This window comes from Phaseolus vulgaris, chromosome 6 (assembly GCF_000499845.2).
Source record: "Phaseolus vulgaris cultivar G19833 chromosome 6, P. vulgaris v2.0, whole genome shotgun sequence".
Taxonomy (NCBI): domain Eukaryota; kingdom Viridiplantae; phylum Streptophyta; class Magnoliopsida; order Fabales; family Fabaceae; genus Phaseolus; species Phaseolus vulgaris.
Genome location: NC_023754.2, coordinates 18,504,975 through 18,529,498, shown reverse-complemented (window position 1 = coordinate 18,529,498; position 24,524 = coordinate 18,504,975). Strand labels below are relative to the sequence as shown.

Sequence of the window (24,524 nt, the reverse complement as noted above, 5' to 3'; positions counted from 1 at the left end):
TTCATGAAAATGAAAGCTCTTAGCTCCACTACAATGGATTCATTTGAGTTTAAATCTTAACATAAGCATTAAGTACCCTTTTCTTCCAAAAACAATATACTCAAATGAGAAGAAACCTAATGATGAAGGGCCATGTGAAATACAACAAGGATATGAAGAATGATTGCGAATATTTACACCTAAATTTGGTTGATGGAAAACCATGATAATATATATAGTATGCAACTTGACTTAACTATAAGTCGTGTGATCAGAATTGATTTTCTTAGAAAACTAAATATAGGTAGTGTAGTGGTAAGTAACCCTAAAAAATGGTAAAAAGAAAAAATAAAGATTGAAACTATGGTGTGGTTGTGGTTGTTGTTGAAGAAGGTAAACTAGCACTAGAAGCAGCATCAACACCAAGGCTACTATCATTGTTGTCGCTCACTGGAAGAACTATACTACTACTATCACCACCACCACTATGACTCACCTTAGAAACTTTCGTGGTGGTCCTCTTTCGCTTCTTCTTCTCGTAGGGGACCCCTCTAGCTTTGGCCTGACCCTCTTTCACCTCCTTCAGGTAAATCATCACAGCCTTGGCGCCAAACGGATTACACTCAGAACGGCCACCGTTTTCTTCGTACGCCGCCCTGAGTCGGCCGATGAGAGCATCAAGGCTGCCCCATGCTTGCTTGAGAGGGCAGGGGCAGGATGCCGGAGGGTTCGGGTGTCCGAAATATGGACACTCGGATATGTGGACCTTGGTTTTGCCGAACTGGTCCAAGTACTTCAAGAATTCAATGACGTGAGCTCCACTGCACCGTGCTAAGGTCAATGGGGGCTTGTGGTTGTGCAGGTACTGGAAGAAGGTGTTCCAGTCTCGACGCTTCTGGGATTCATAGCGGCTTGGTGGTGGTACAGGTGATGATTGAGATTGTGGTGGAGCTGTGGATGATGATGATGGAGGAGGTTCTGTGGTGGAGGGTGGTTGGGGTTGTGCTCCTTGTGATGATGAGTCCATGATGAAGAGCTTGTGGAACAGTGTGATGAGGTTGGTTGAATTTTGATGGGTGTGATTTGAGTATTTTTTTTAGGTGAGTGTGGTTTTTGGTTTTGTTTTGGTGTATGGGGAAGTGAAAGAAAAGAGTTTTGTTTTTGGTGAGTGTGAATGAATGAGAGTGTGATCAAGGTTTGAGGTTGATGTTTTCATGGGATAGAATTTCTGGCTTTTGTTTTCTTTTTCATGAGTAAGAAAGAAAAAGAGAGAGAGAGAGAAAGAGAAGAAGAAAAGGGGGAAAGGGAGCATTAAATTGATTGTTTTGGTCTTTGGAGTGAGAGAGAAAAACCATAGAAACAATAATAATAGTAATAATATATTAAATTTGGACAATAAATAACAATATTTATAAAATGATAAAAAAAATACTATAGGTTGATTTTTTATTTGTCACTAAAAAGAATAAAAAATAACTATACGTTAAAAAAGATATTGACCCTGTGAATATGGCATTATATGTTGATACTCTATTTTATATTCTATATTCCCTTCACAATTGAAAAAAAAAACATTTTATCATAATATGACATTTTATTAGAAAAAACAGTTGTAAAGTTAGAAGTAATTTATGAATGATGTAAAAAATAACTTTTTCCATATGTTTTGCCAATTTTTTTAGCAATGTTATTGATTTTTGTTCTTTGATTGGTTTTTGTTTGGAGCTAATTTTGTGATCTATTTAGAATAGACACTTGACCCATTCATTAACATTTTAGTCCAATAAATGCAATCTGTTTTCTAAACAATGTTAAAAGTTAGAATGAGCTGAAAGGTTAAATCATCAACCAATGTTTTTGTAAGAATTTTTAAACATATAAGACAATGAAAAAATAAATCTAGGATGGGACACGTTAATGAAAATAAAAAATAATAAGTTAAGGATTTATGATTGTAAATCAAATCTTACATAAATTTTTAAAGCAATGAAATAACATCTTAAGTAATTGTAAAGAGTGTTTATTTTGTAAAGCAATTGTAAATAACATCTTAACTTACTGATGATTGAGGTCTAATGTGACAACTGCTCTTCAATTTCAATCACAGTTCATATTGCCTAAGGTTTTATTCTATTGATGTTCATCAATTGTATGGTTTTATTCCCACAACTAACACATACATTTACCAGATCAAAGTCACTTACTTTATGATAAATGATCAAATTTTACAACTTGTAAATTTGTATTTGTGTAATGTGTGGATAAAATGGAATATTTGCAATTTACTAATGCAAGTTTGAAAGCAACACATGATATCCGCATATCAGAAGTCTCATATAACTTGGCCTTAAAATAGTTGAAAAATCATGTAATGATGTTTGATTTTGATATTAAGTTTATTTTTTAGTTTTGTCTAAATGTTATTTAAAAGTGTTTCTAGATTACTGAACTACTAAAACTGATTAAATAAATAGTTTAAAACTAATAGATGAGTAGAAATGGATTATTTATTTATTTGTTTAAATTGAATTATTGGTAAAGTTTCAATTACATTTTGATCCCTCTGTCTTAGAATTCAACCAACAACCTCATTCCAATTTAGGGCAGGATTCAATTTTTGGGAGGAGGTTTAGCAACGATTTAATTATAGGACAGATGCCATATGTGACTAATTCCTAAAAATAAAAACTTGTAGTAAGTAAACACCATAAATTAATCACACGAGACAACAGAAAGTGATACACGTAGGTCATTAGACGTCCCACATATATACATTCTGTAAGTTTGAATTTCTTGTTGAGAAACACTACCACTAGGAGCTGCATAGTGATTACCATTATTCACTTTATCACGCAGCGAAAAAATAATCTCCCGGACGATTGGTTCATGGCCATTAAGAAGATTTCCCATGCTCAAAACTTTTCTCCAAGATTGGTTAGCAGTAGGAAGAACAAACATATTTGACAACACTTCCCTCTCAAGGTCCCTTACTTCGTGTTTCTTGTCAAACTCCTACGTAAAGATAGCACGAAAGATAGTGGAAATGCATGTCAGTTCAATGCTAAGAAAGATTGGGATATTACCCAAATCAACAAGGGTATTTCAGGCATATATTGCAAGCATCTCTCACCTTTTCACCAATGTCCTCTGTGAAACCCTTTGCCGTTGTTTGAACATAAAAATTGTAGTAATCGCTGAAAATTTCTCTGGAGAGGCGTGGTGCTTTTAAAAGCTTACGGTGAAGGGAAGCTGCAAGAGTGAATAACTTCTCGACTCGTTCATGAGTACCAGTTAGTCGTCTTAAGTCTTCAATAGTCTCACTATCTCCAGACAAACGATTTACTGCAACATTGTAAATGTATTAAAAATTATTATTCTTTTCCAATCAAGAGAAAATTAAATAGATACCTTGCAAAGGCCTCAAAGCAGATGTCATTGTAAGATAAAGTTGCTGCATCTCAGTCTCCATCTGTTTCAGTTCTCCATAACTGGTCTGATTTAGTGTGTCGGCAGCTGCTCTAAAGGCAGTACACACCATTTGCTCAAGCAATTCATGTGGTTGTAGAGTTTCAAGGTAATGAAGGACCTGGAAAATTGAGAGTATAAAAATTATAGCACACAATACACACAGTGAACAGCATATCTCAAGCAATCCATATACTTACTATGTAGTAATCTATTTATTCTTTACATGAATATACAGCAGCAATTTCATTTGAAAAAAAAACAAACTAATTTGATTATTTGATCACAAGAAAATGTTACAAGAGAACAATAATAATTTAAACGTTCATCTGTCTTGCATGCATGGCCCTCAATTCACCAAATAACCCTAGTTCAAGGCTTTAGCTATGTGAGCACTTTTTCCATTAAACCACACATTTTCCTTGGTACTTTAATCACTTATATGTGTTGAAGGGCATCCAGTTAACCCACTAGGACCTGCATTCCAAAGTAAATTTTCTTGTATAAACTTTAATTGCAATGACCCACGAAATCAGATAAATATGCATGTATTGTATATCTTTATTATAACTTTAGAAATATAATATATATTCAAAGCTATTTAGTTATCAATTTTAATTATACAAAAAATAAACATCTATCCTATGCAAAGCACAAACAAAAATACAAGTTATTGATGTGCGTGTACACAAATAAAGCATTCTTATCCCATTTTGCTGTCACAAAAGCTACCTGAAAATGACGCCACTGACTCGTGAAACCCTTTGTTGTAGACCTTTGCCCGTTACCCAAAAGAACATAGTAAAATAATTCAATTCAAAAAGAAAAAACAAAGACAAGAAAATGTATTGCATGTTCTTGCTTTTTGTTCTGACCTTTGGAAGAACCCAGAGAGAAGCTATATACATATACGACATGAAGGCTTTTCCAAAAACATAAATGTTTGGAGCATTTTTCAAAACTTGCGTTGATGGAAAGGTCTACAACAAAAGTCATTTACCTTTTATGAGGGTACATGGAAATGTATCAAAACAAAGAAAGAGACCTGCCTTTGGATATTATTAACTTGGAAAAAAACTTATGACCGAGTGCCAAGAGTAAGAGAATGTTGTACTTTTCTGCAAGGATATGCTTACATAAAAAAAGCTAAATCTTGAGTCCTTTCTTGTTCAAATTGATTATGAATGTGTTTACTAGGGACATAATTTTTGCGGAAGATACAGTTTTGAATAAGGAATCAAAGGAAGTTAACTATATTGAATTCGGAATCAGAAGGTTTTAACTTGAATAAGAGTAAGATGGAATATATATTACCAATGGCAAAAAATAAGAGGAATATGACTTGGAAGTAAAAATGAGATAATATGTCATATCACAAGTTTCTAAATATACCACGGATCAATATTATAAAATGATGAACTTAATGAGGTCGGACACCAACTGAAGGGTTACAATGGTGAAGGCATGCATGCATTATTTGTGATCACATAGAACCTAATAAGCAAAAAAGATTATGATATTTTTATGCAATCAGCCATATTCTCTGATAATAAATGTCGGTTAGAGTGACAAGAAAAAAAATGTGGGAGTAACAAATGAGAATGTTAACATGGATGTGTGACTAATAATGACCACAAGAAAGGATACGATACAACATGACAAAGAGATATTGGGGTGATACCGGTTGAGAAAAAGATGATACAAAATTGGTTAAGGTAATTTGAACAAGTGGACTTTTCTTCAAAGATTTATTTTCTAATAAAAAAATTCTGCTTGCTGACTAGAAGACCAGCACCCTTTCAGCTGATATAACTTTTATGCCCAGTCATTTCTACCAATGTCCGTAGAGGTACATCAAATGACACAGGAGCATGAGTCACAAATCAACTGCGACTCCGACATGGCACTCCTATTCAAAACTGAAGCACTCCTCTCATTATATTGGATTTTAGGATCTAGATGCTGCATCAAATTGACTTAAATTTCAAGTTTTGACCATCCCTTAGAGGATCATCATATTTAGCTGTCATTAAAAGCACAACATATTTCATATTCACCTCAGAAACAAAAAAGAGGGAAACGATTACTTATCAAGATAAAATCTATAAGACTATTAGGGTACAGCTCCTATTATCATTAAGATCCTCCTGATAGATCCACTAGAATGAGAAAACAAAGCAATGGCTTCCAAGTTTAAATGGCTCAGCTCTCCCATCGATATGAGAAACCAAGTAAGAAAAATAATGTTATTCTACTATAAATTACCAGGTGGCCAAAAATCTGAATAACAATAGAAAAAGCAAAACAAATTCAAACTTTTAGAAAAATACTTACTTTTTCTCCTTCCCTATTCGGATCAAGAAGAGGTTTCTGTTCAGAAGCAGGAAGAGCAGGTGCACTATTCCAGAGCTTTCTCCATAAATTTCCATGTTCAGACATTCTCTTTGAAAGCCTCCCTTGTGGAGGCCAACTATCTTTTGACTTTTTAATGTCAAGAGCACTGGATGATGATGATTTACTTTCCTCAGGGTCATCATACTCTTCCCAATCCCCAGGTGAATGCCACCGAATAAAATCTTCAAAGATAGCATCTGGATTTGCCGCCTTAAATGCTGACATATCTAGTAACAAAGCGATTTTTGGTCTGTCAGATCATGTATCCTTATATTGAAGAATTTTTGCATAAAAAACTTCATTATATACACATACACACATACAGTTCCATTTGGATCAGAGTAAACTGAACTAGCGGTACCAAGCATATTAAGAGTCAATTCTATGGGATTGAGTTAGATCCAAACCCAGATTCTAAGAGTATGGTATTGTGAACATAACCTCATGAGTGAAAAATTATATTAATGAAAACATCATTCCGTTATATTGATGAGGCAGGTACATCAAATTAGAAAGCATTGTGCACATGATCGTCTAGTAAATGTGTGATTTTTAAATTATTTTTTAACATCACATGCTCAGAAATCAGAATTAACTGTATTCTTTTAGAAAACAGAAGAACTCAAGACATGATCAATGCCTACCCAGTGTTATTACAAACATATACTATCCATTATCAACAAAAGTACATGTAATTATTACCTGAAGTTAAGATATCCTTTTCCAGCTGAGCAGAGAAATTCTGAAAATAAAAAGGAATTGCTAAGTAATGATGTAAAATATGAAATAGAAGTATAGAACATACATCACTCCAGCTGCATCCCCTTTTTTTAGTTCTAGATTTGCAAGCAGAAATATGCATAAATTAATCTGATGATAATGAAGCTTCAAAAAGTTCAAGGAAGGAGATGGTACCAAAAAACTTTCAGAGTTGCCTTTGGAAAGAATAAGAAAAGCCTTAAAAATAATCTGTTGGGTACTTAAGTATTATGGGATGTATAAGTCCCACAACAAATAATATGAGATGTTTGGTGGAGTATTTAAGTATTTGGTTCTCCCATTTTAATAGTGTTAGCTTTTGAGGATGAGCTCCTCAAGTATTTGAGTGCGTACCCAAGCCCAACTAGACAGCACTATGTCACAATATTGTTTCTGTAATTCATATTTTAATTTTACACATCTTAGTTCCCTGAATACTTTATACAGCCATCAATATCTATGCATAACATTCTACAGCTTGGTCTTTTCACTCTACTTAGTCAACCACCTGTAACAGGATTTAGTTATCCAAAAAGAATTTTTCCACATCTCACTTCACACATAGAATATGGGACAACTTTAATATCAAACGAACATATCAGGGTCAAGATAGATATCAGCCTTCTTATAGGAAAGTGATACTATACTTTTAGCAACAATGTTAACAACTAAGAGACTATACTCCTCAACTTATACTGCTACACCATTCAAATCCTTACATATAACCTCAATTAATTGTTCAATGCATCTTGTTTTCTCATTTACCCCTATGTGAAATGTAAATGAGATCTATGTGGTCTAAGGCTCTAAGCTTTTATGGCACATGATTGCTATTATTATATGCATTGCATGTGTTTGAGCTTACGAATGAATCACCAAAGGCTTCAACAGCCTTAAGCCTCTCCTCATGCATGTCTTCTGTCATAAGTGGTGCTTCCTGTAAAATAGCAAAAAAATGATTAAAAATTGGTGAACTAATATGACATAATGACAATGCCAAATATTATTTGGATACAAGAACACAACCTGTGTGTATGGGGCATGCATACTTTGATGCGACTTGAGTAGCATCATAGAATCAACAATACCAGCAGAACCTCTCCTGGTCAAGTCTGAAGTTTCTTTGTCATTTGACAGATGCACATCTTCGAGCTTTCTGCTAACATTATAATTTTGTTTCCACAACAGCATAAATCATTAGTAGTTGAAAAAAATGCAGCATTAACATAGAACTGGACACCATTTGTGCTAGAAAAATACTTGAAACATTTCCAAGGATATTATAGTATACAACTGTGACTTGAAGTACAAGTGTACAAATCCATAATTATTCTTAATAGCATTATTTGTCACAGAAAAAGCAGTAGTGAAGTTGTGTTTTCACTACCCAGCAGTTGGCCAGTAGTAGAGTGCGCAGGCACACAACCAAAGAGGAGCCCCGAAAAGATTGAAGACACTGTACCAGAACTAAGGATAGACCATCTGATCCCCCCAGGTCAAAGCCAAACTGGTCTTTGAGTGAAAGATTCTAAAACCCAAATATCACTAAAGGCAGACAATTAAATGTGAACTAACTAAAACTAGTATAAAACGAAAATGCTATATTATGTGTCATCCATCAGTCAGCCTAAACCAATTAGAGTCCTAAACCAGCACAGATTACAGAGAATGAGCTACTTTATAAAATGAACATAAGTTTAAAATCACTGGCTTTTTAAGCAAATGAGATCCTCCCTCCTTTTTTCAGGGAACATCAAGGTTGATGAATTTTTCATCTATCTATGCCAGCAAAATAAATTCACAAGGATCTAAATTAGTTACAGTAGCCACTTTTTTCTTATCACTTGGAAAGACCAGAGAATGGTTTCATGCCCAATAAATAAAAACTAAACCTCTCTCTATTCCCCCTATTATAATATAGAGGAAGAAATCAACTTCTAAAATCAAACAAACAAAAGGAACACATCCCCTTATCTAACCAATATACTCTAGTTACATATAAATAAACAAAATATGGATATGCACATAGAAATTTAAAAATTAATTTAACTAAGACCAGTAAAAAGTGGTGACAAAAAAAAATGGAGGAAATGGCTATAAGAGAGTGAGTTGTTTATATAAGCAGTCAGAAGATAGATACAGACAATAACAACCGAGCAGGCTCTCACTTGCTAAGTTCACCTGTCAACTTTCCCAGAAAAATCATCACTGGGTGTCTGTATATTGAATGAGTCATCCCCAACTACACTTTCATCCTGTGATTCAATTAAGACCTATTAACACCCATTGAAAAAAATACTGTAAAGAGAATAAGTGCAGTAATACAACAATTGATCTAACAACCAAAACCAAGAGGGAAAAAACTGGTTTGTGACCTCACTCATGGAATCTATTTGATCCAAACTTCCAATACAGTCTTGATAGTCTTCATTCATCTGGCACTTCCTCTCAATGCATATTGCAAGCTAATACAAAGCAGAAAATGTATAAATTTTATCAATATGTGCTATATAATACATAAAGACAAAAACATCTGAGCTCACTGAAATATTGCTAGCTTTTCTTATAATAACTTATCTAGGGGTACAACAGTACAACTCCACAACAACAAAAGCTTTATCGCTCTATGCGAGGTCAGTAACATGAATCACACAACACCAACTATGACCAAGGTGTTGAGCATGCATGAGAGGAGCAGGGAAAAGGGTGACCTATATTTGGAGGTAGTTATCATTGTCACGTGTGAGCCTTGTGGAATGGGTGTTTTTATAAAAGTGGCAGACATGTAGAAGAGGACGTAGTTATTTTCATATCCTATGAATAGGCGTTGAGAGGTGACTCCCTTTGAGAGATCCTCGAGTTGTATTTTCACTACCCTGCAGTGGCATTTTTGTGATAATACCAGTCTTGTTTATCTTAATTTCTATTCTGCATTTTTGTTTCTATTTTCTAACAAAGTACATATGAGATCATCAACAACTATATTTGTGTAACCAACACACTAACAAATTTAAGAGAAAATTCATCAGAACTCAAAGAAACAGAGTCAAGAATTTTTAATTTTCGATAAAAAAAAGTGGACTAAGAATGTTCTAGAAAAAAAATTAATGTTTTAACATAAATTTCCACATAAAATATACAAAGCAAACAAGCACATAATGACTACATTTCAGTAAAGATTCTTAATAGATAAAAACAAATTACCATCTGAAGTTTCTGGTTAATCAAACAAGTGGACAGGTCAATTGATCCATTAGTTGGCATCCTGGGCAATAGTTGTGACTCCTCCCAACACCACCTAACCTCCCGAACAAACTCTATCCATAGCACAGCAATAGCTGACAGAGACCAAAATTGGGTAATACAAATGAGATATCTAAAAAAATAAATTCTTAATAGATGAACAATTTAGTCCTACTCTCTTAACTAGGTTTAGGTAATACAACAAACAAACCATAATTACTATTGGCAAATACCCCGTATATTGCAGTTGCCGAACCATAGAGAATGTAAGCAAAATTGTGCAAAGAGTGAAACAAGAGGTGCGCCTTTTATAGCTCGAGAAGTCTTATGTCCACTATCAGCAAAATCTGAGAATTGTACACCTGCAGACATTACATCACTGATTATAGTAAATAATGTGAAGTATCAACATCAAATTTAACACTACATTGGAGGCTATTTCTTCATTCAGTGTCCCAAAGTAGCTTGCTTTTAGCAGATTCATTGATAATAGATTGGATGTAGATACAAAACCTAATGGACCGAGCCTAACTTAATTCCAACAACTAGGAGGGGGGAGGATTAATCAATTCTGGTAAGGAGTACTATCCTAATATTCCTAACTATTGAGAAACATCTTAATACACCCCATGATGCCCAAGACTAGACAGCTATAGCATGAAGTTTGTAGAATGACACATGTATGAGAAGCCCGACATCTTCACAAGATGGGTTTTGATACCATATTAGAAAAAGATTGTGCCTATATCAATCCCAAAAGAAAACTCGAGAGAAGACTGACCAAGTTTTATTAGTAGGCGGCTCATATTTTTAAAAATTGATAAATTAACAACAGCGTAAGTACTTGATTATTTACCCAAAATGGAAGACAAAATAAAGGAGGAAGAACTACATACCCTTAATATACCTGACTATTGTGGGACATTTTAATACACCCCTCCATGCCCAAGACTAGAACAGCTATACCATGAAGCTTGTAGAATGACACATCTATTAGAAGCCCAATAGCATGACAAAATAGGTTTTGATACCATATTAGGAAAGACTGTGCCAAAAGAAATCCCAAAAGCAAACTCGGGAAAAGACTGACCAAGTCTTATATGAAGTAGGCTGGTGGTCATCAATTGATGAAATAATAACAGCGCAAGTACTTGAGTATTTACCCAAAATGGAAGGCAAATAAAGGAGGAAGAGCTACATACCATCAATAAACAATTCTTTCAGCACACGATCTCTAACGGTTGGTGAAGGTACGACCATTGCCGATTTTATATTATCAGAACCTGAATTTTCAACTACAAAGGGCCAGAAAAAGGGAAAATAATGAAACCATATGCCAAAATGCACTACTAACCTTGAAACACAAGCCTGCATGAAGAAGTGAACTATACCATAGAATGCACCAAAACAAATTCGAACCTGAAACAAAATCTTCCATAAATTGTGCCTCAAATGACATTTGCAATGCATCAACCAGAAAACGCAACTGAGAAGCGAATCCAACCGGATTCCCACTCCCACTGGAACCTTCTTCAAGTCTATGCATAAAAAATAAGACCACAATATTAAATTTTTGCTAATTATTTAAAAGCATAAGAAGTCAATATTTGACAGAGTTTTGGAAGTAATTGACCTAAAATAAATAACAAATTAAATCTATCTATTAAATATTGCTAGTAGGAGTGGAAATAGGTCGAGCTTGAGTAGCCCTGGGCCTGACCTTCTTTAAAAAATAAAGTATGAATCTAGCATATTACCTGTTATAGGCCTTTTTTTTAAGGGTCGAGCTAGACTTCCATGAAAGTCTGACCTGACCTATAAACCTGTTTAAAACTGTTTTTTTAAAAGCTTTTGAAAGGCTAGTGAAATTATTGTATTATTAGCCTAAATAGGCTCATTAATAATTTCAATTTTCACATATTATTATGTAGTATATGCATAGTTGACTTTGTTATATATAATTATCTATATACATTACAACAAAATAAATTACTCATTTAAAAATCTTCCTATAGTCTTTATGAGTTTGACCTTTTATGGAGTAGGTCATCATGTTTAATAATTAAAAAATATTATACAATTTTAATACATATAACAAATTTAACATAATAATAATACAAACAAAAAATTATTATTCATATTTACTTAAAAAGGTTGACTAAATAGGCCTAAATAGCTTTTTTGTAAAAGCCTGAGTCTGCCCTATTTTCTCAAAATAATCCGTAGTCACCAAAACATTGAAGTATACCAAAAGATTCTTAAGTGTTATAAGCATGCTGATGAAAACGAAATTCTGGCCAGTTGTAAATTGACCAGTAATTCGAACCACATTGAACCTGAATATTATTTATTAAACATTTTGAGCAACAGATATTAATTAATAAAATAAGCAGCAATTGTTCATGATAAATTTGGTTTCTGTATAAACAACTTCAAATTTGGAGTAAACCTTAGAGAGATCAACCACTTCTCAGCTTCATGAGGTGAAGCATTTTCCAGTTCAGCCATTTCCATGGAACTTTCAACCATCTTCTCTGACCATATTGCAATCAGTTCAAAACCTGCATGCATCCTAAGAGTAAATTAAATAGAACTGACATTGACATCAGATCAGAGAACTTCATGAAAATAATGAAACTTGGAGAGGTTTTATTACTCAAAAAGACAAAATCTAGAATAAAAGCACCCAAAAATAATCTAGTCACCAAACAAACTTCTCTAAGGGACAAATGCAAATACACAGAAAAAAAGTAAGAAAAACTATTCAGTTATGCCAAAAAAACCATGCAAATGGACCGGAAAATATGTAAATGAGTATGGGCAAGAACAAATAAATGGAAAAACCCATGAAAATAGGAGAAAAAAACAAATGAGAACAAAATTCAAATGAACAGAAAAGAGAAAAGTTTAGACAGAAATTTATTCAATGGGTGAAAAAATGGACAGAAAAAAAAAAGATGTAAAAAGTGAAAGGAAAAAACCATAGAAATGGATGTAAAAAAATTTAAATAAGCAGGGAAATGTGCAAAAAAGAACATGTAAAATAGGTGAAAATGTTAAACAAGAAAGTGGATGAAAGAAAAATCCCCTTTTATAATATACACAGACACACACATATTATATTATATTTATGTCATATATTACTTTCACATATTATAATGTAAAAATAAATTATTAAATATATGAAAATATTATACCATATTAACTGTATAAAGTCTATATTATAATATGAATATATTATTGTATATATATATATATATATATTATTACTATAATCATGATTATAATAATAATATATTATTATTATCATCATTGAGGAGAAATAAGTTACTTTAAAAGTAAATCTAAACAAGTCACTCTCCATCCTCACCTTTTATTTTCTTTTAATCTAACAGTAAAAAATGAGTTGTTCTTCAGAACCATTAGATTAAAAGAAAATAAAGGGTGAGGATGATGAGTAATTCCTTTAAAATCTCTCTTCATAGTAATGGTGGCAGCAATAGTATAATGATCAAAAAAAGAATAGTATAAAAGCAAATAATATATTATCATTTTGTAAGGGAAAGTAGGTAGAAGAAAAAATCCTATATTATTACTATATATATATATATATATTATTGCAGATACTCTTAGAGTTTGGGTTTTAGAACTTAATTCAACACCACAAAAATCGGTTTATAAGATGAGAATTATCAAATTTATAAGCTCTATTTAGGACGGATTTTTAGCCTATACAGATTCTGTTTAAGGCATATTTATAGTATATTGAATCTCTGAAAAACCCAGGTGTTTCGGCTCTAAAGTCCCATATGTAATTCTTTGCACATGGAAGAATCATTATACAGTAAAACCCTTTTTGTGAATGTGTAAGTATCAAATTCACTACCTCTAATGAAAGCATCCAATCAAGAAGCCATAGATATTTTTACCTACAAGACCCTACATCCTAGAATTACCTTTAACAGGATCTTCTGCAGAATACCACTCACTCCAAGAACAATCATCATCCCACTGCATCCCATTGGACATTTCATCAGTACTTTCTCCAGATTTGCTAATTTTGGCAACTTTCATATTGTCGTCATCATATGGAAGTGTTCTGAATGTCAGCTTCATCGCAAATCGAACTTTGAAATTATGAACAGACAGATCCATTGTGGAGTAGGCCTTCAGTAGCAAATGGAAATTAATCATTACAAGTGAAAGATAGAAGAACAGTGCAGACATGAAATCAAAAATTTACATAGAACTGCTGGCTATAAGACAAATCAATGGAGGTTATTGTGTATGCAAAGTGTTCAATCAACATATTTTGCGAAGTAAGCCAGAACATATAAAAGGAAAAAAAAAGAACAAATCACACATATAATTTTCTCAGAAAGCTCAAAAGAATTGCCAATTCTTTTTTCCAAATATTAATGTAAGAAAAACATCACTTTAGAAAACTGTTGAATAGAAACAAAGCTTATATTCAATACCATGGGTATTTTTTATGTTGTTCTCCAATCAAAAGCAGAGTTTCATCTCGGTAATCCACGCTGACATCTAAACTGGAATTCCAATTTTGATTAAACAATACCAAAAGCACCTATGGTATTTCTCCTAAGTTGAGTCCATTTTCTTATCCTTCTTACTGAATGATTATTCATTCATGTAACCAATCACTTATTTCAATTCACAATATCCATCCCCTTAGGGAAGAGGTTAGACTAAATGGTAAACCACTTGTACCAAAAAAAAAAACACTTGTACCAGAGCACTAAATGCATCTGCCTCAGTTACAAATAAGAGAGCAAAGTATAGAAGCACAAAGCAGGAAGGGAATGCCAAATTAAAAATGGAAGTGTTCCAACTTCGCAAAATCAAATAGATATTAAATTGAACATGGGAGAGAAACTCACAAACTTAGATACAAATAACTCGTACAGCCCCTCCAAATGCATGAGTTTTATTGAAACCTGACTACCAATTCGATCTGCTTCGAATCTTCTAGTAAATACAGTGCCCATGCTTTGAATTCCAATATAAGCTTTCCGTGATGGATCATGAACTGGAACAAATGCTGGCCATAAACTATGAAACCAACGTCATGAGAAAGCAGATCTCCACTTTAAATTACCAAAACTAAACTGGATATTTAACAAATTCTATTTAAACCCTGTAAAATTTAATCCCATGACAAAGTAACTTCTGTACTACAAAACGAGAGACAACACAAACCCAAATATTAATGTGAAACAAGCTGAGTAGTTATCACATGCAAATATCATACATAAAAATGCAATATAAATATGGCACACATTACTTATTCTAAAGTTTCACCACTCATTAAGTGTTAAAGAGCAATGAACAATGATTACCTTGAACAATTAGACAAAGCAATTGCAACAGCACTCAAGAGCTTGCTAGCCTCTGGAGCATCAAGAACCACACCACTTGCACTCTGAGGAGCAATTACCTAGTGAAATAAATACATGTAAAGTAGTGTTTCCTTATCTTTAGTAGAACCAATAAAATTCCAGTGAAAGGAAAGAAGCAGCATTAAACATACCAAAAACTCCTTTACGCCAAAGCATAACTGCAGATCATGCAAATCGAAGTTCCAGTCTGCAAGTTTTCCTGCATCAACTAGATAAAAATAATAGATTAAAAAAACACTTTCCTCAGCCTAAACATCAACCTAGTAGACATTGCTACCCAACCCCACCGCCAGAAAAAATTACCATCAGGGTCAGTCTTGAAATAGAACTCCATGCAGTAACTTTTCATGGCATACTTCATTTCAGATTTCACCTTGTACAAATTACCGGAATCCTCCAAGAGAACTGCACCTTTTTCCTGGGGAAAAAAATAAATAAAGATGCCATTCCGATCCAAAACAAAAATGACATACATTTTCATTTTCCAACAGCAAAAGAATAATGCAACTTCAAAAACAACACAAAACCCTCCATCAACACCATGTCATTCCTTAAACACCATAGCAAAAATATAATTGAAGAAACCATATCATATCACAAACAAACATGTGCACTTGTATAGCAAGATTCATTTGACACCAACAGCATTCCAATTATGCCAGTTTCTGTTATTTCCAACGCTTACCAATAAATTATTCGGTGCATTAGACATCCATACCCGTAAAACTGCCTCTATTTCAGAAATAAACCTACAAAACACGAAACAAAACTTAAATTAAGTTTAAGTAAAACTAATCGCATCTTCTATCTACGCATTCGAAGAGCACACACACGACAATGTGAATTAATTATCAGCGATACGCAGAGACACACCGTTCCCACGAAGAAGCGACAGTGAAGTCATCAAAGTGCTCGACCTGGGAATTTATCAACACCGAAACCAATCAGCACGTCTAAATCCGATTCAAATTGAGGACCAAAAGTAATTTAGATTCGGTAATTTTTTGCGATGAAAAGAAACACTTACTTCTGGCTCTTCTTCTTCATGTTCGGTGAGTTCATCGTCAGTGGTATCAAAGTGGATCTTCTTGCTAGAGCTGGAGGACGCCATCGAATCCAAAAAGTGGCACAAGGTTCACAGAATGCGAATCGTCGTCATTTCTTCGACTACATCAAACAATTGCAACCATCCCTGAGATCTGATCGTGAATCAATCAAAACAGAATTGAATTTTTAATAATAATGATAATAAAATTATAATTTTTTGTGTGATTTGTAGAAATTTTAAATAAAACCAGAATCTATCTATCCTTCTCAGGTTATAACCCAACTTCTTTTAAGTATAATAGTTTTCCTTCTTTGGTGGGATTAAATAAAGATGTGACTTTTTTGTGGGTTCACAGATTATTCCCTACGAGTAGAGGAGCCAACAATACAAAGTTTTAAAAAATTAGTATTTTTTTTTAAATTGAGTAATTTTGTGATGATAAATTGAGTGTATATATATAACATTTAACCATAAATATAAGTTATATAATGATAATAAAACGTAAAAAGTATTTTAATATGGTTCAAGTTTTTTTAATATTTTAATCATAATTTTAATTCTACATAAATTTATATATTTACTTATAATTTTAAGAAAAATACAACTACATAAATAAAATAAAATTTTATGATTTTTTTCTTAATATTAATATATATATGATAATATATCATCATTTTTATTTAGCATATTAATATCAATTCATCACTATATTATATATAAAAGAAAACTTAGAGATACATAAATTTGTGAGGTTGGCATGGAAAAAAAAAATATGTTTGAGTGGAAAAGACCGTAGGAAAAAGAGTTTTTAGTACATTAAAACAATGTGATATTAAATAGAGGCTTATATGACAAACGGACTTCACATGGTGATGTAGAAGCTAGTTCCTTTTGTGGAGATTAGTTATTTTATTTCTTTTGACGGAGTTAGTTTCATTTATTTGATCCTGGGTGTATAGTGTAATCCTTTTGTATAGGTTTTTTTTTTAAAAATGCATACGGGGAAGGTATGAAATATGAAGAAGTTGTGTCTCATATGGCGTTGTATAAAAAAATAAATAATGCAAAATGGAAGTGTTTGGTCTAACACACACTTTGTAATTTTTCCATCTTATTTGATAAGCATTTCAGAAGATAAGTGCAAACAAATTGTAGGTTAAGGTAAATATAAAAAATGTTTTCAAAACTTAATATTGTGTTATAGGGAATGTTTTCACCATCTCTCACTAAGTTGATTCGTGTCAAAGTCAAGTCTACATCAAAGATTTTTTGGATATAAGAATAAACCTGTAATGTTCACTAACTATCTTGACACGTGCATATGTCAATTATGGGTCAGTGATCTACCCAATACACATGTGCAACCTAGGGAGATAAGTACTCTCAACTATCAAAGATGTTGTGTGAAGAATATAAGAAAAATTAATGTCGCATGAAGCACATTCAGTATTTCTTAACGATCAAACTCATCGGATGATATAAGAAAGATAAAGATATTCAAAATAAGTTCAAAGTTACTCAACAACCAGAAAAAGGATTCCAACAACTACATTCTTCAAGCACCTATATAAAGGCATGATTTGAAGAGGAAAACAATAAGCTACATCATTATTTGTAAGTGTTAAAATGTTGTCAAATCTCCCCTATTCCCAAAATCTTTAGAATATCAATGTTTGTGTTCTATTAGCAAACTAAGAAATAATGTTTATCCTTGTAATTGTCGAAAAATGAAGTGCCTTTGTAGTGAGCAAAACTTGTGATCTATTGGTCACATTATTAGACAATTAGTTGTCTTATCCATGAGTGACTGTGTTCCAAACAATTATCAATTTTAGTTAGGAGTAAATGCATTATAGAGAATACTCAATTTTAGTCAAGAGTGGTTAGGTCCCAAAGAATACTCAGGTAGCTAATAGTGGTTAGGTTCCAAATAATACTCAGGTTCTCATCCAAGAGTCGCTAAGTGTCAAATAATACTTGGATTTTAACCAATAGTGGTTATGTTCAAATAGTACTCGTTATGTACTTCCCAACATTAGTTTGTTTGATGAACTTGACTAGTTGGTCAAAAACTGGACGTAATATGTATTTCAAACGAAACAAAATAAAAATATTGAGTGATTTTTCTTTTCTTACTTTATTACATTGCATGTTATTTTGTTTTTGTTAATTAAAGATCAAGTTAAAAAAGAAGGATATTTTAAAATTTATTGATCAATCATGTGTCATACAAACTATCATCTAACTACCAAGTATCTAATAATACTTTACAAAAAAAAAAATTTAAGAGAATTTTAAAAACATAATTCAACTTTTTCTTCTTATATTTTTTTTCTTCAAAAATTATTTTGTGTTTGTGGATAACATTGAATATTCCAATAATATTTTCTTATCTCCTAAATCGAAATATATGGATAATGGAATGATACTAAATAAGTCACTAATGAAATTGTTGTTATGGAGGATGATGATTAAAGTAGTTCATAACTTATTTTAAAAATGCTCAAATTAATTATTTTGCTTTAAGAATTATCGTCCACTTGAATATGTTCAGACGTAATTAAGAAAATCATGGAAGAAATAATGATTAAGAATGTTGATTTAAAATCTTTTCAATTTTTTTTAACAGTCTTACTTAATATATTTCTATTAGTGTCATTTGTTTACTTTAAACACAATTCTTTACTTCTTTTATAATTATTCATATTTTTTAATATTATTAACGCAATTTAAATACTTATAAAGTATAATTGTTATGATCTTGTTCTACTGTAAAAATTTAAATTTTTTGAAATTAGTAAATTTAGTCTTAAGTTATAACAACATAAATGAAAGGAGTAATACAAATTACAAAATTAAGTGCAAAGTAATAATTAATTTAACTATTAATCAAGAACACATCATCAGTCTCAACATCTTTCTATTGCACATGATTTGTATCATTAATAAGTGGGTCTAGTAATTATTAATGCTTACTTCTTTTGATTGCACTATATGTTTATATATGTTTATGAAAAGATGCCACACTCATCTTTTTTCATCTATGACATCTAAAAGTTTTTCATAACAAAGTTTCTTAAAGAATGGGTTCTTATTGTAAAACAAGATAAATAGATAAAAGAAAAGTGTATTGTTCAACATGAACTACATGATTAAGAGTCCCCAACTAAGAACAACATCAAATGCAACATTTATATGTATATGACAAACATTAAATGCATCAACATTTACATTCACATGAGATACACATGTCATGAAGAAGAAGCTTAAAGTTGAATGAAAAGATAGAGAGAAACATTTAATCTCAATAACTAGTTTTTATGCCTAGTATGCAATGATGTTGAACAAAATATATAAGAGAATAATGTTACCTCAAGTATTCAAGTTTTTTTTTTGTGTATAGTATTTTTAAAAACAATTTTTATTTATAAAACATCCTTCATTAAAATATCTTTCATGAGAGGAGTGCGCTTATAATTATATTCATGTTGAAACCTTTATCTAGTTTTTTAATCTTAGTATTCATGTTTCTTTCTCAAACATTTTATATAAGAAAATATATTCATGTTACACAAAGTAAAAAAATATGATTGAATACCATTTTAGAAATTAAAAAAAAATTATTTCTAAATTAATTTTTATTATTATTAAATAGTTAATCAATTTTAATTTAAAAATATATACTTTGCTAAACAACTTACAAGTTTATTGTCATAAATACTCAATTGAGTTTTTTTTTCATGGTGGAAGGGAAGAAGAGGATTATTTAATAAATCCGATGAAAAAAAATATTTATACTTTTTATATTGATTGTTCTGATTAATCTTTAAAATATTTGTAGATTTTTTATCTAAAAATAACTATTGTATTTTATTTCAATGTTATTCTTCTGGTATTATATATATTTTGAAATTTTATTATTTTAATATAACTGGCTCTCTCTGTCTTTCTCTGCTGAACCTGTAATAGAAAAACAAAAAGCAAAGTATCTTCTTCTTCCTCCCTTTCCCACTGTCAGAACAAAAACATGGTCACTCTCACAGACTCCAAACCTTGAACCTTCTCAATCTTCTCTCTCATCTTTTTTTCCTTTCAACTTCAATGGCGGCAGCGTTGGAGTGCTGGTCGCGCCGCGCCACCAGCGACGAGGACGATGCATTCCTCGCCTCGCATTCCTCACAACCCCGAGACTCTTCTTCTTCGTCTTCTCCCTCTTCCTCTCTCGTCCACAAAAAGCTCCTCAAAATTACGCGCAACGTCTCCGAGGCTCTCTCTTCCCTCAGAAACTCCCTCAATGCTATGAATGATTCTTCCAAACACGACGCGCCTCGCAACCTTGTGTGGACCACCGTCGTGCGCAATCTCAGCCACCTCTATCCCGGGACCCATCTCCCTGAGAAGCTTGTCTGCAACATTCGCAGGCACTATGACTCCCTGCCTCTCAGGTTCGGATCCCAACCTTAGTTTGCTCGTTTGCATCGGTTGGGACTAGTGGGTTTGTGAATGAATGTCAATGTGAAGAGTGAAGATTCAGTTGCACTTGTTTTTTGGGTGTGTTTAAGGTCACTTAGTTCGGTGTTTTTTTTTCTTTGGACATGCATTCAATTAGTGTTTTTGGTGCTATTCTTAAATCCGAATTGGAGTTTTATTTCGCAATAAAGGTTTTCATTGCATTAAAGGTCAACTTAGATCACCTGGGTGAAACTTTTATTCTGGTGGGAGAACATCATCAAATGCATATAAGGAGTGTTTGTAAGTTTTGTTCTTCTTTTGCTTTTGGGAATGGGGTTTGCTTCTTTTAATTTTGGAAGCTCTAAAGTTTTCAACTTGGGGGTGATCCAGTATGAATGTGAGTGTCGATGCTAATTTCGTTGTGTTTAAGGTCACCTCAGTTGGACGCTCAACGGTTTTATTTTTGTGTTTTTTACTATAGGAAATGGTTTTTGCTGCTGCCGTGTTAGATGCTGTGTTCTAATCTGAATGTGAATGCGGAGAAATTGTTGTATGGTCGATCTCTACGTCACCCAACCAAGTTTTTCTATTGATGATTTTTTTAATAATAATACTCGACTATTTTATGGAAATTGATACTGTTGGTCTCGAAGCATGTAATAATTTTCATGAATGTGAATGCAAAGATTTAGTAGCACTGTTTTAGTTGTGTTTGACGATCACTTACTTCAGTGATGGATTTTGCTCTCTTTTTTGTTCTAAATTCTAGAGTTTTTGTTATTTATTTATTTTGTTTTTGGCAGTTATTCTCAGGCGGGGTTTGATGTGAAAGACGTGTTTCTTCACATGAAGCTGATGGAGCAAGCTTTGGAAGATGAGCAGGCTGCGATTTTGATTCAAGAGGAAGGTGATGGCGAGATTCAACTTCAGGGGTCTTTGTTCAAGTTGACATTTGCTTGCAACTCTCCTATTTCATGGCCCACAATGTCATGTGCATTGGATGGTTACTCCATTTGCTGCAAGAAGATTCAGATATTTGAGAAGAAAGGATTCACCCTTGGGATTGTGCTTCTTCTTGTACTGTCTAGTGGTGGGCAAGATAAGTTGGTCAGGACCTGGGTTGAAAGTGCTCTCAAGATTTCCATGAAGAGGCCTAAAACCGGTGGCGTGAAGCTTCCCTTTGGGCTTTGTGGGTGTCAAGAAGAGAACACCAAAGGGAGAGGACATGGAGAGATTGTGGAAGATGGTGGTGATGTATGTTGTGGAAATGGGTTTGAGAATTTGAGCCAAAAGATTCAGCTTCAGGTGCCATTACCTAGTTCATCTTTTCTTGTAGTGGTAGATGAATGGCAAACTATTCAATCAGGTGGGGATGGTATTGAAAAATGGTTGTTGAACTCTGATAGTCTTGAGTTTGCAGAACTGATTGGGCCCAATTCGTATAAGGGGATGTATATGGGGAAAAAAGTTGGCATTGAGAAGCTTAGAGGGTGTGAGAAAGGGAGCTCTTATGAGTTTGAGCTCAGGAAAGACCGGCTGGCACTGATGACTTGTGGTCATAGAAGTATTATGCAGTTTTGTGGTGTTTGTGTAGATGAAAACTATGGATTATGTGTATTGACGAAACTTGTGGAAGGTGGATCTGTCCATGACTTAATGTTAAAGAACAAGAAGCTTCCGATCAAGGATGTTGTAAGAATTGCAGTTGATGTGGCTGAAGGGATCAAGTTTATGAATGATCACGGTGTTGCATACAGAGACCTTAATACGCAGAGGATTCTTTTGGATAAGCATGGGAATGCTTGCTTGGCTGATATGGGTATTGTCACTGCCTGCAAGAGTGTTGGAGAGGCAATGGATTATGAAACTGATGGTTATCGATGGCTAGCACCAGAGGTTTGCCTCTAATCAAACTCCTTTCAAGTTAGAAATGTAATTCTTGAAATTATGAAAAAATGTTAGGTCATTAGGCTACGTAATGCTGGCTAATTCTGCATTTGCATCTCCCATCCCATGCATATTTCTTAAATCTCCCCACAAGTATTCCTTTAAAATAAGATTCAAATGAAAAACCTAGCTTTAAGACTCTACATTCTGCATCACATCTAGGAATTGTGTTTTAGGCTTTTAAGCTGCTGCCAGATCATGCTTTATTTAACAAGTTATGATTTGTTTCTAAGCAACTATTACTCTAGCACCGTGTATTGAAATCAGAATTACTTGTAAGATTCAATTATAACCAGCATGGCAAAGAAATTTTTTTATGGTTGCAAAATAACAACTTTTCTTAAAATATGTAAGTATCATCTTTTATGTGTTTGAGGTTGGATCAAGTTATTATTGATTTTTTTTTTCTTCTCTTTTTAACACTCTCTCTGGTTGTTTTGTTTATTATCATTTAAGCTTGTTCAAACTAAAGTTCTAATCAAATGTATTTGAGCTCATCTACATGTTACCCTATGTTTAACTCAGAGCAACTTAAAGTAACAATCTGTTGGCTTTATTGCTTGGAGGATGTTGTTTAGATCCATTGTATGTAAAATGCAATGCTGAACTAGACATCTAAAACAAGATTTCATGTCACTTGTCTTGGCATCATTGTTTGAGCATGCCCAACATGGCTTAATAATTGTTGTGTACTTCCACTTTATAGTGTATGCCATTGTTTAAACACCACTGTTTATCATTAGACAAATCAGCATTGCTCTGTGTAATGCAATTGTACCTTCATTGATTTCAAATGGAGCCCACACACCATAAACCGTAAGCATGATCTGTCCCCCTATTGAACTTATTTTTGTTCAATTGATAAGGCTGCTTGGAGCCTTTCTACTCGCAACTCACCAGGACCAAATTAGTTATTTTCCCTAACATTCTAAAGGGAAGGCTTCAATAAGAAATAAATAAAGTTCATGCACCTTGCTTTGTCTGATTGTGACAGTATGAATTTTAGTATATTATTTTGTATAAATGTGAGATAACATATATGGATTTTTGTGCCCTCTTTTTTGTTGAAAACAGATAATTGCTGGTGATCCAGAGAGTGTGACAGAGACATGGATGAGTAACGTTTATAGTTTTGGAATGATTATTTGGGAGATGGTAACTGGTGAGGCAGCATATTTGGCATATTCACCCGTGCAAGCAGCAGTTGGAATTGCTGCTTGTGGCCTAAGACCTGAAATCCCCAAGGACTGCCCTCAAACTCTAAAATCTCTCATGATAAAGTGCTGGAACAACACCCCTTCGAAACGTCCTAACTTCTCTGAAATTTTGGCCATTTTGCTACGGACAAACAACTACAGTAGGTAAATTTATTGTATTGATAATAATTTGATGCCAAACATCCCAATCTCAAGGGATCTTCATAGTTCATACACAAACATGAGTCCTCCACGCTTTTATATCAGTAATGAAAGGTGTAAAGTTTCCCTTTTCTTTTTCTTTTTGACAAATTTGTACCATCTCTTTATGCTGCCTTTGCCATCATGAATGTACTGTTTTTTCCTCTTATGATGGCAACCTGAATGATGGAAATATTACAACTCGTTTCATATTGTTTGGTCATGACTTATGAGTGATAACTAAGATTATTCGGTAAGGAATAAAAAAAATCAATTTTAGTGCCTACATCATTCATAGGCTACTAAGATCTTTTGTTCCTTTCATGGCCATCCGAAGGGTCCCATTTGGTATTATGTTTCTTTAGTTGTGAAATTATCAAACACCTTGTCCCCATTTTTCTTGAAATATCCAACCTTTTC

The 24,524-nt window shown here is 33.2% G+C and overlaps 3 protein-coding genes across 4 annotated transcripts; 1 reads left to right on the top strand and 2 right to left on the bottom strand.

Annotated features, from left to right (window-relative positions):
* On the bottom strand, positions 1-1,327 carry LOC137831515 (protein LIGHT-DEPENDENT SHORT HYPOCOTYLS 5-like). Its single transcript, XM_068639225.1, has one exon. The coding sequence runs from the start codon at positions 1,004-1,006 to the stop codon at positions 341-343; it is 666 nt and encodes a 221-aa protein (XP_068495326.1). The 5' UTR covers positions 1,007-1,327; the 3' UTR covers positions 1-340.
* A 1,347-nt stretch (positions 1,328-2,674) lies between these two features.
* LOC137831514 (uncharacterized) lies at positions 2,675-16,666 on the bottom strand. Of its 2 annotated transcripts, none has more exons than XM_068639222.1 (22): positions 16,288-16,666; positions 16,134-16,177; positions 15,946-16,009; positions 15,564-15,678; positions 15,392-15,468; positions 15,201-15,298; positions 14,742-14,913; positions 13,797-14,007; positions 12,290-12,401; positions 11,260-11,378; positions 11,043-11,135; positions 10,074-10,202; positions 9,802-9,935; positions 8,973-9,062; positions 8,779-8,852; positions 7,624-7,753; positions 7,463-7,534; positions 6,541-6,580; positions 5,779-6,065; positions 3,388-3,565; positions 3,110-3,321; positions 2,675-2,991 (listed from the first exon to the last, which is right to left on the bottom strand). In XM_068639222.1, exons 1-22 carry the CDS (start codon positions 16,369-16,371, stop codon positions 2,692-2,694), a joined length of 2,835 nt encoding a protein of 944 aa, XP_068495323.1. In that variant the 5' UTR covers positions 16,372-16,666; the 3' UTR covers positions 2,675-2,691. The 2 variants fall into 2 exon arrangements, with proteins under 2 accessions (XP_068495323.1, XP_068495324.1); XM_068639223.1 differs by having other exon boundaries at positions 15,392-15,459; positions 16,288-16,604.
* Positions 16,667-20,235: 3,569 nt separating this feature from the next.
* Positions 20,236-24,327, top strand: LOC137831513 (uncharacterized). Its single transcript, XM_068639221.1, has 3 exons — positions 20,236-20,753; positions 21,564-22,656; positions 23,782-24,327. Exons 1-3 carry the CDS (start codon positions 20,410-20,412, stop codon positions 24,070-24,072), a joined length of 1,728 nt encoding a protein of 575 aa, XP_068495322.1. The 5' UTR covers positions 20,236-20,409; the 3' UTR covers positions 24,073-24,327.
* The last annotated feature ends 197 nt before the right edge of the window (positions 24,328-24,524 follow it).

Coding starts and splice junctions, on each gene's coding strand:
- LOC137831514 (XM_068639222.1), bottom strand. CDS start 16,371: ATGGCGTCCTCCAGCTCTAGCAAGAAGATCCACTTTGATACCACTGAC. Junction 11,136..11,259: donor TATGGAAGATTTTGTTTCAG/GTTCGAATTTGT, acceptor GGCCCTTTGTAG/TTGAAAATTCAGGTTCTGAT. Junction 3,566..5,778: donor CGAATAGGGAAGGAGAAAAA/GTAAGTATTTTT, acceptor TCAATTTTCCAG/GTCCTTCATTACCTTGAAAC.
- LOC137831513 (XM_068639221.1), top strand. CDS start 20,410: ATGGCGGCAGCGTTGGAGTGCTGGTCGCGCCGCGCCACCAGCGACGAG. Junction 20,754..21,563: donor TATGACTCCCTGCCTCTCAG/GTTCGGATCCCA, acceptor TGTTTTTGGCAG/TTATTCTCAGGCGGGGTTTG. Junction 22,657..23,781: donor ATCGATGGCTAGCACCAGAG/GTTTGCCTCTAA, acceptor TGTTGAAAACAG/ATAATTGCTGGTGATCCAGA.
- LOC137831515 (XM_068639225.1), bottom strand. CDS start 1,006: ATGGACTCATCATCACAAGGAGCACAACCCCAACCACCCTCCACCACA.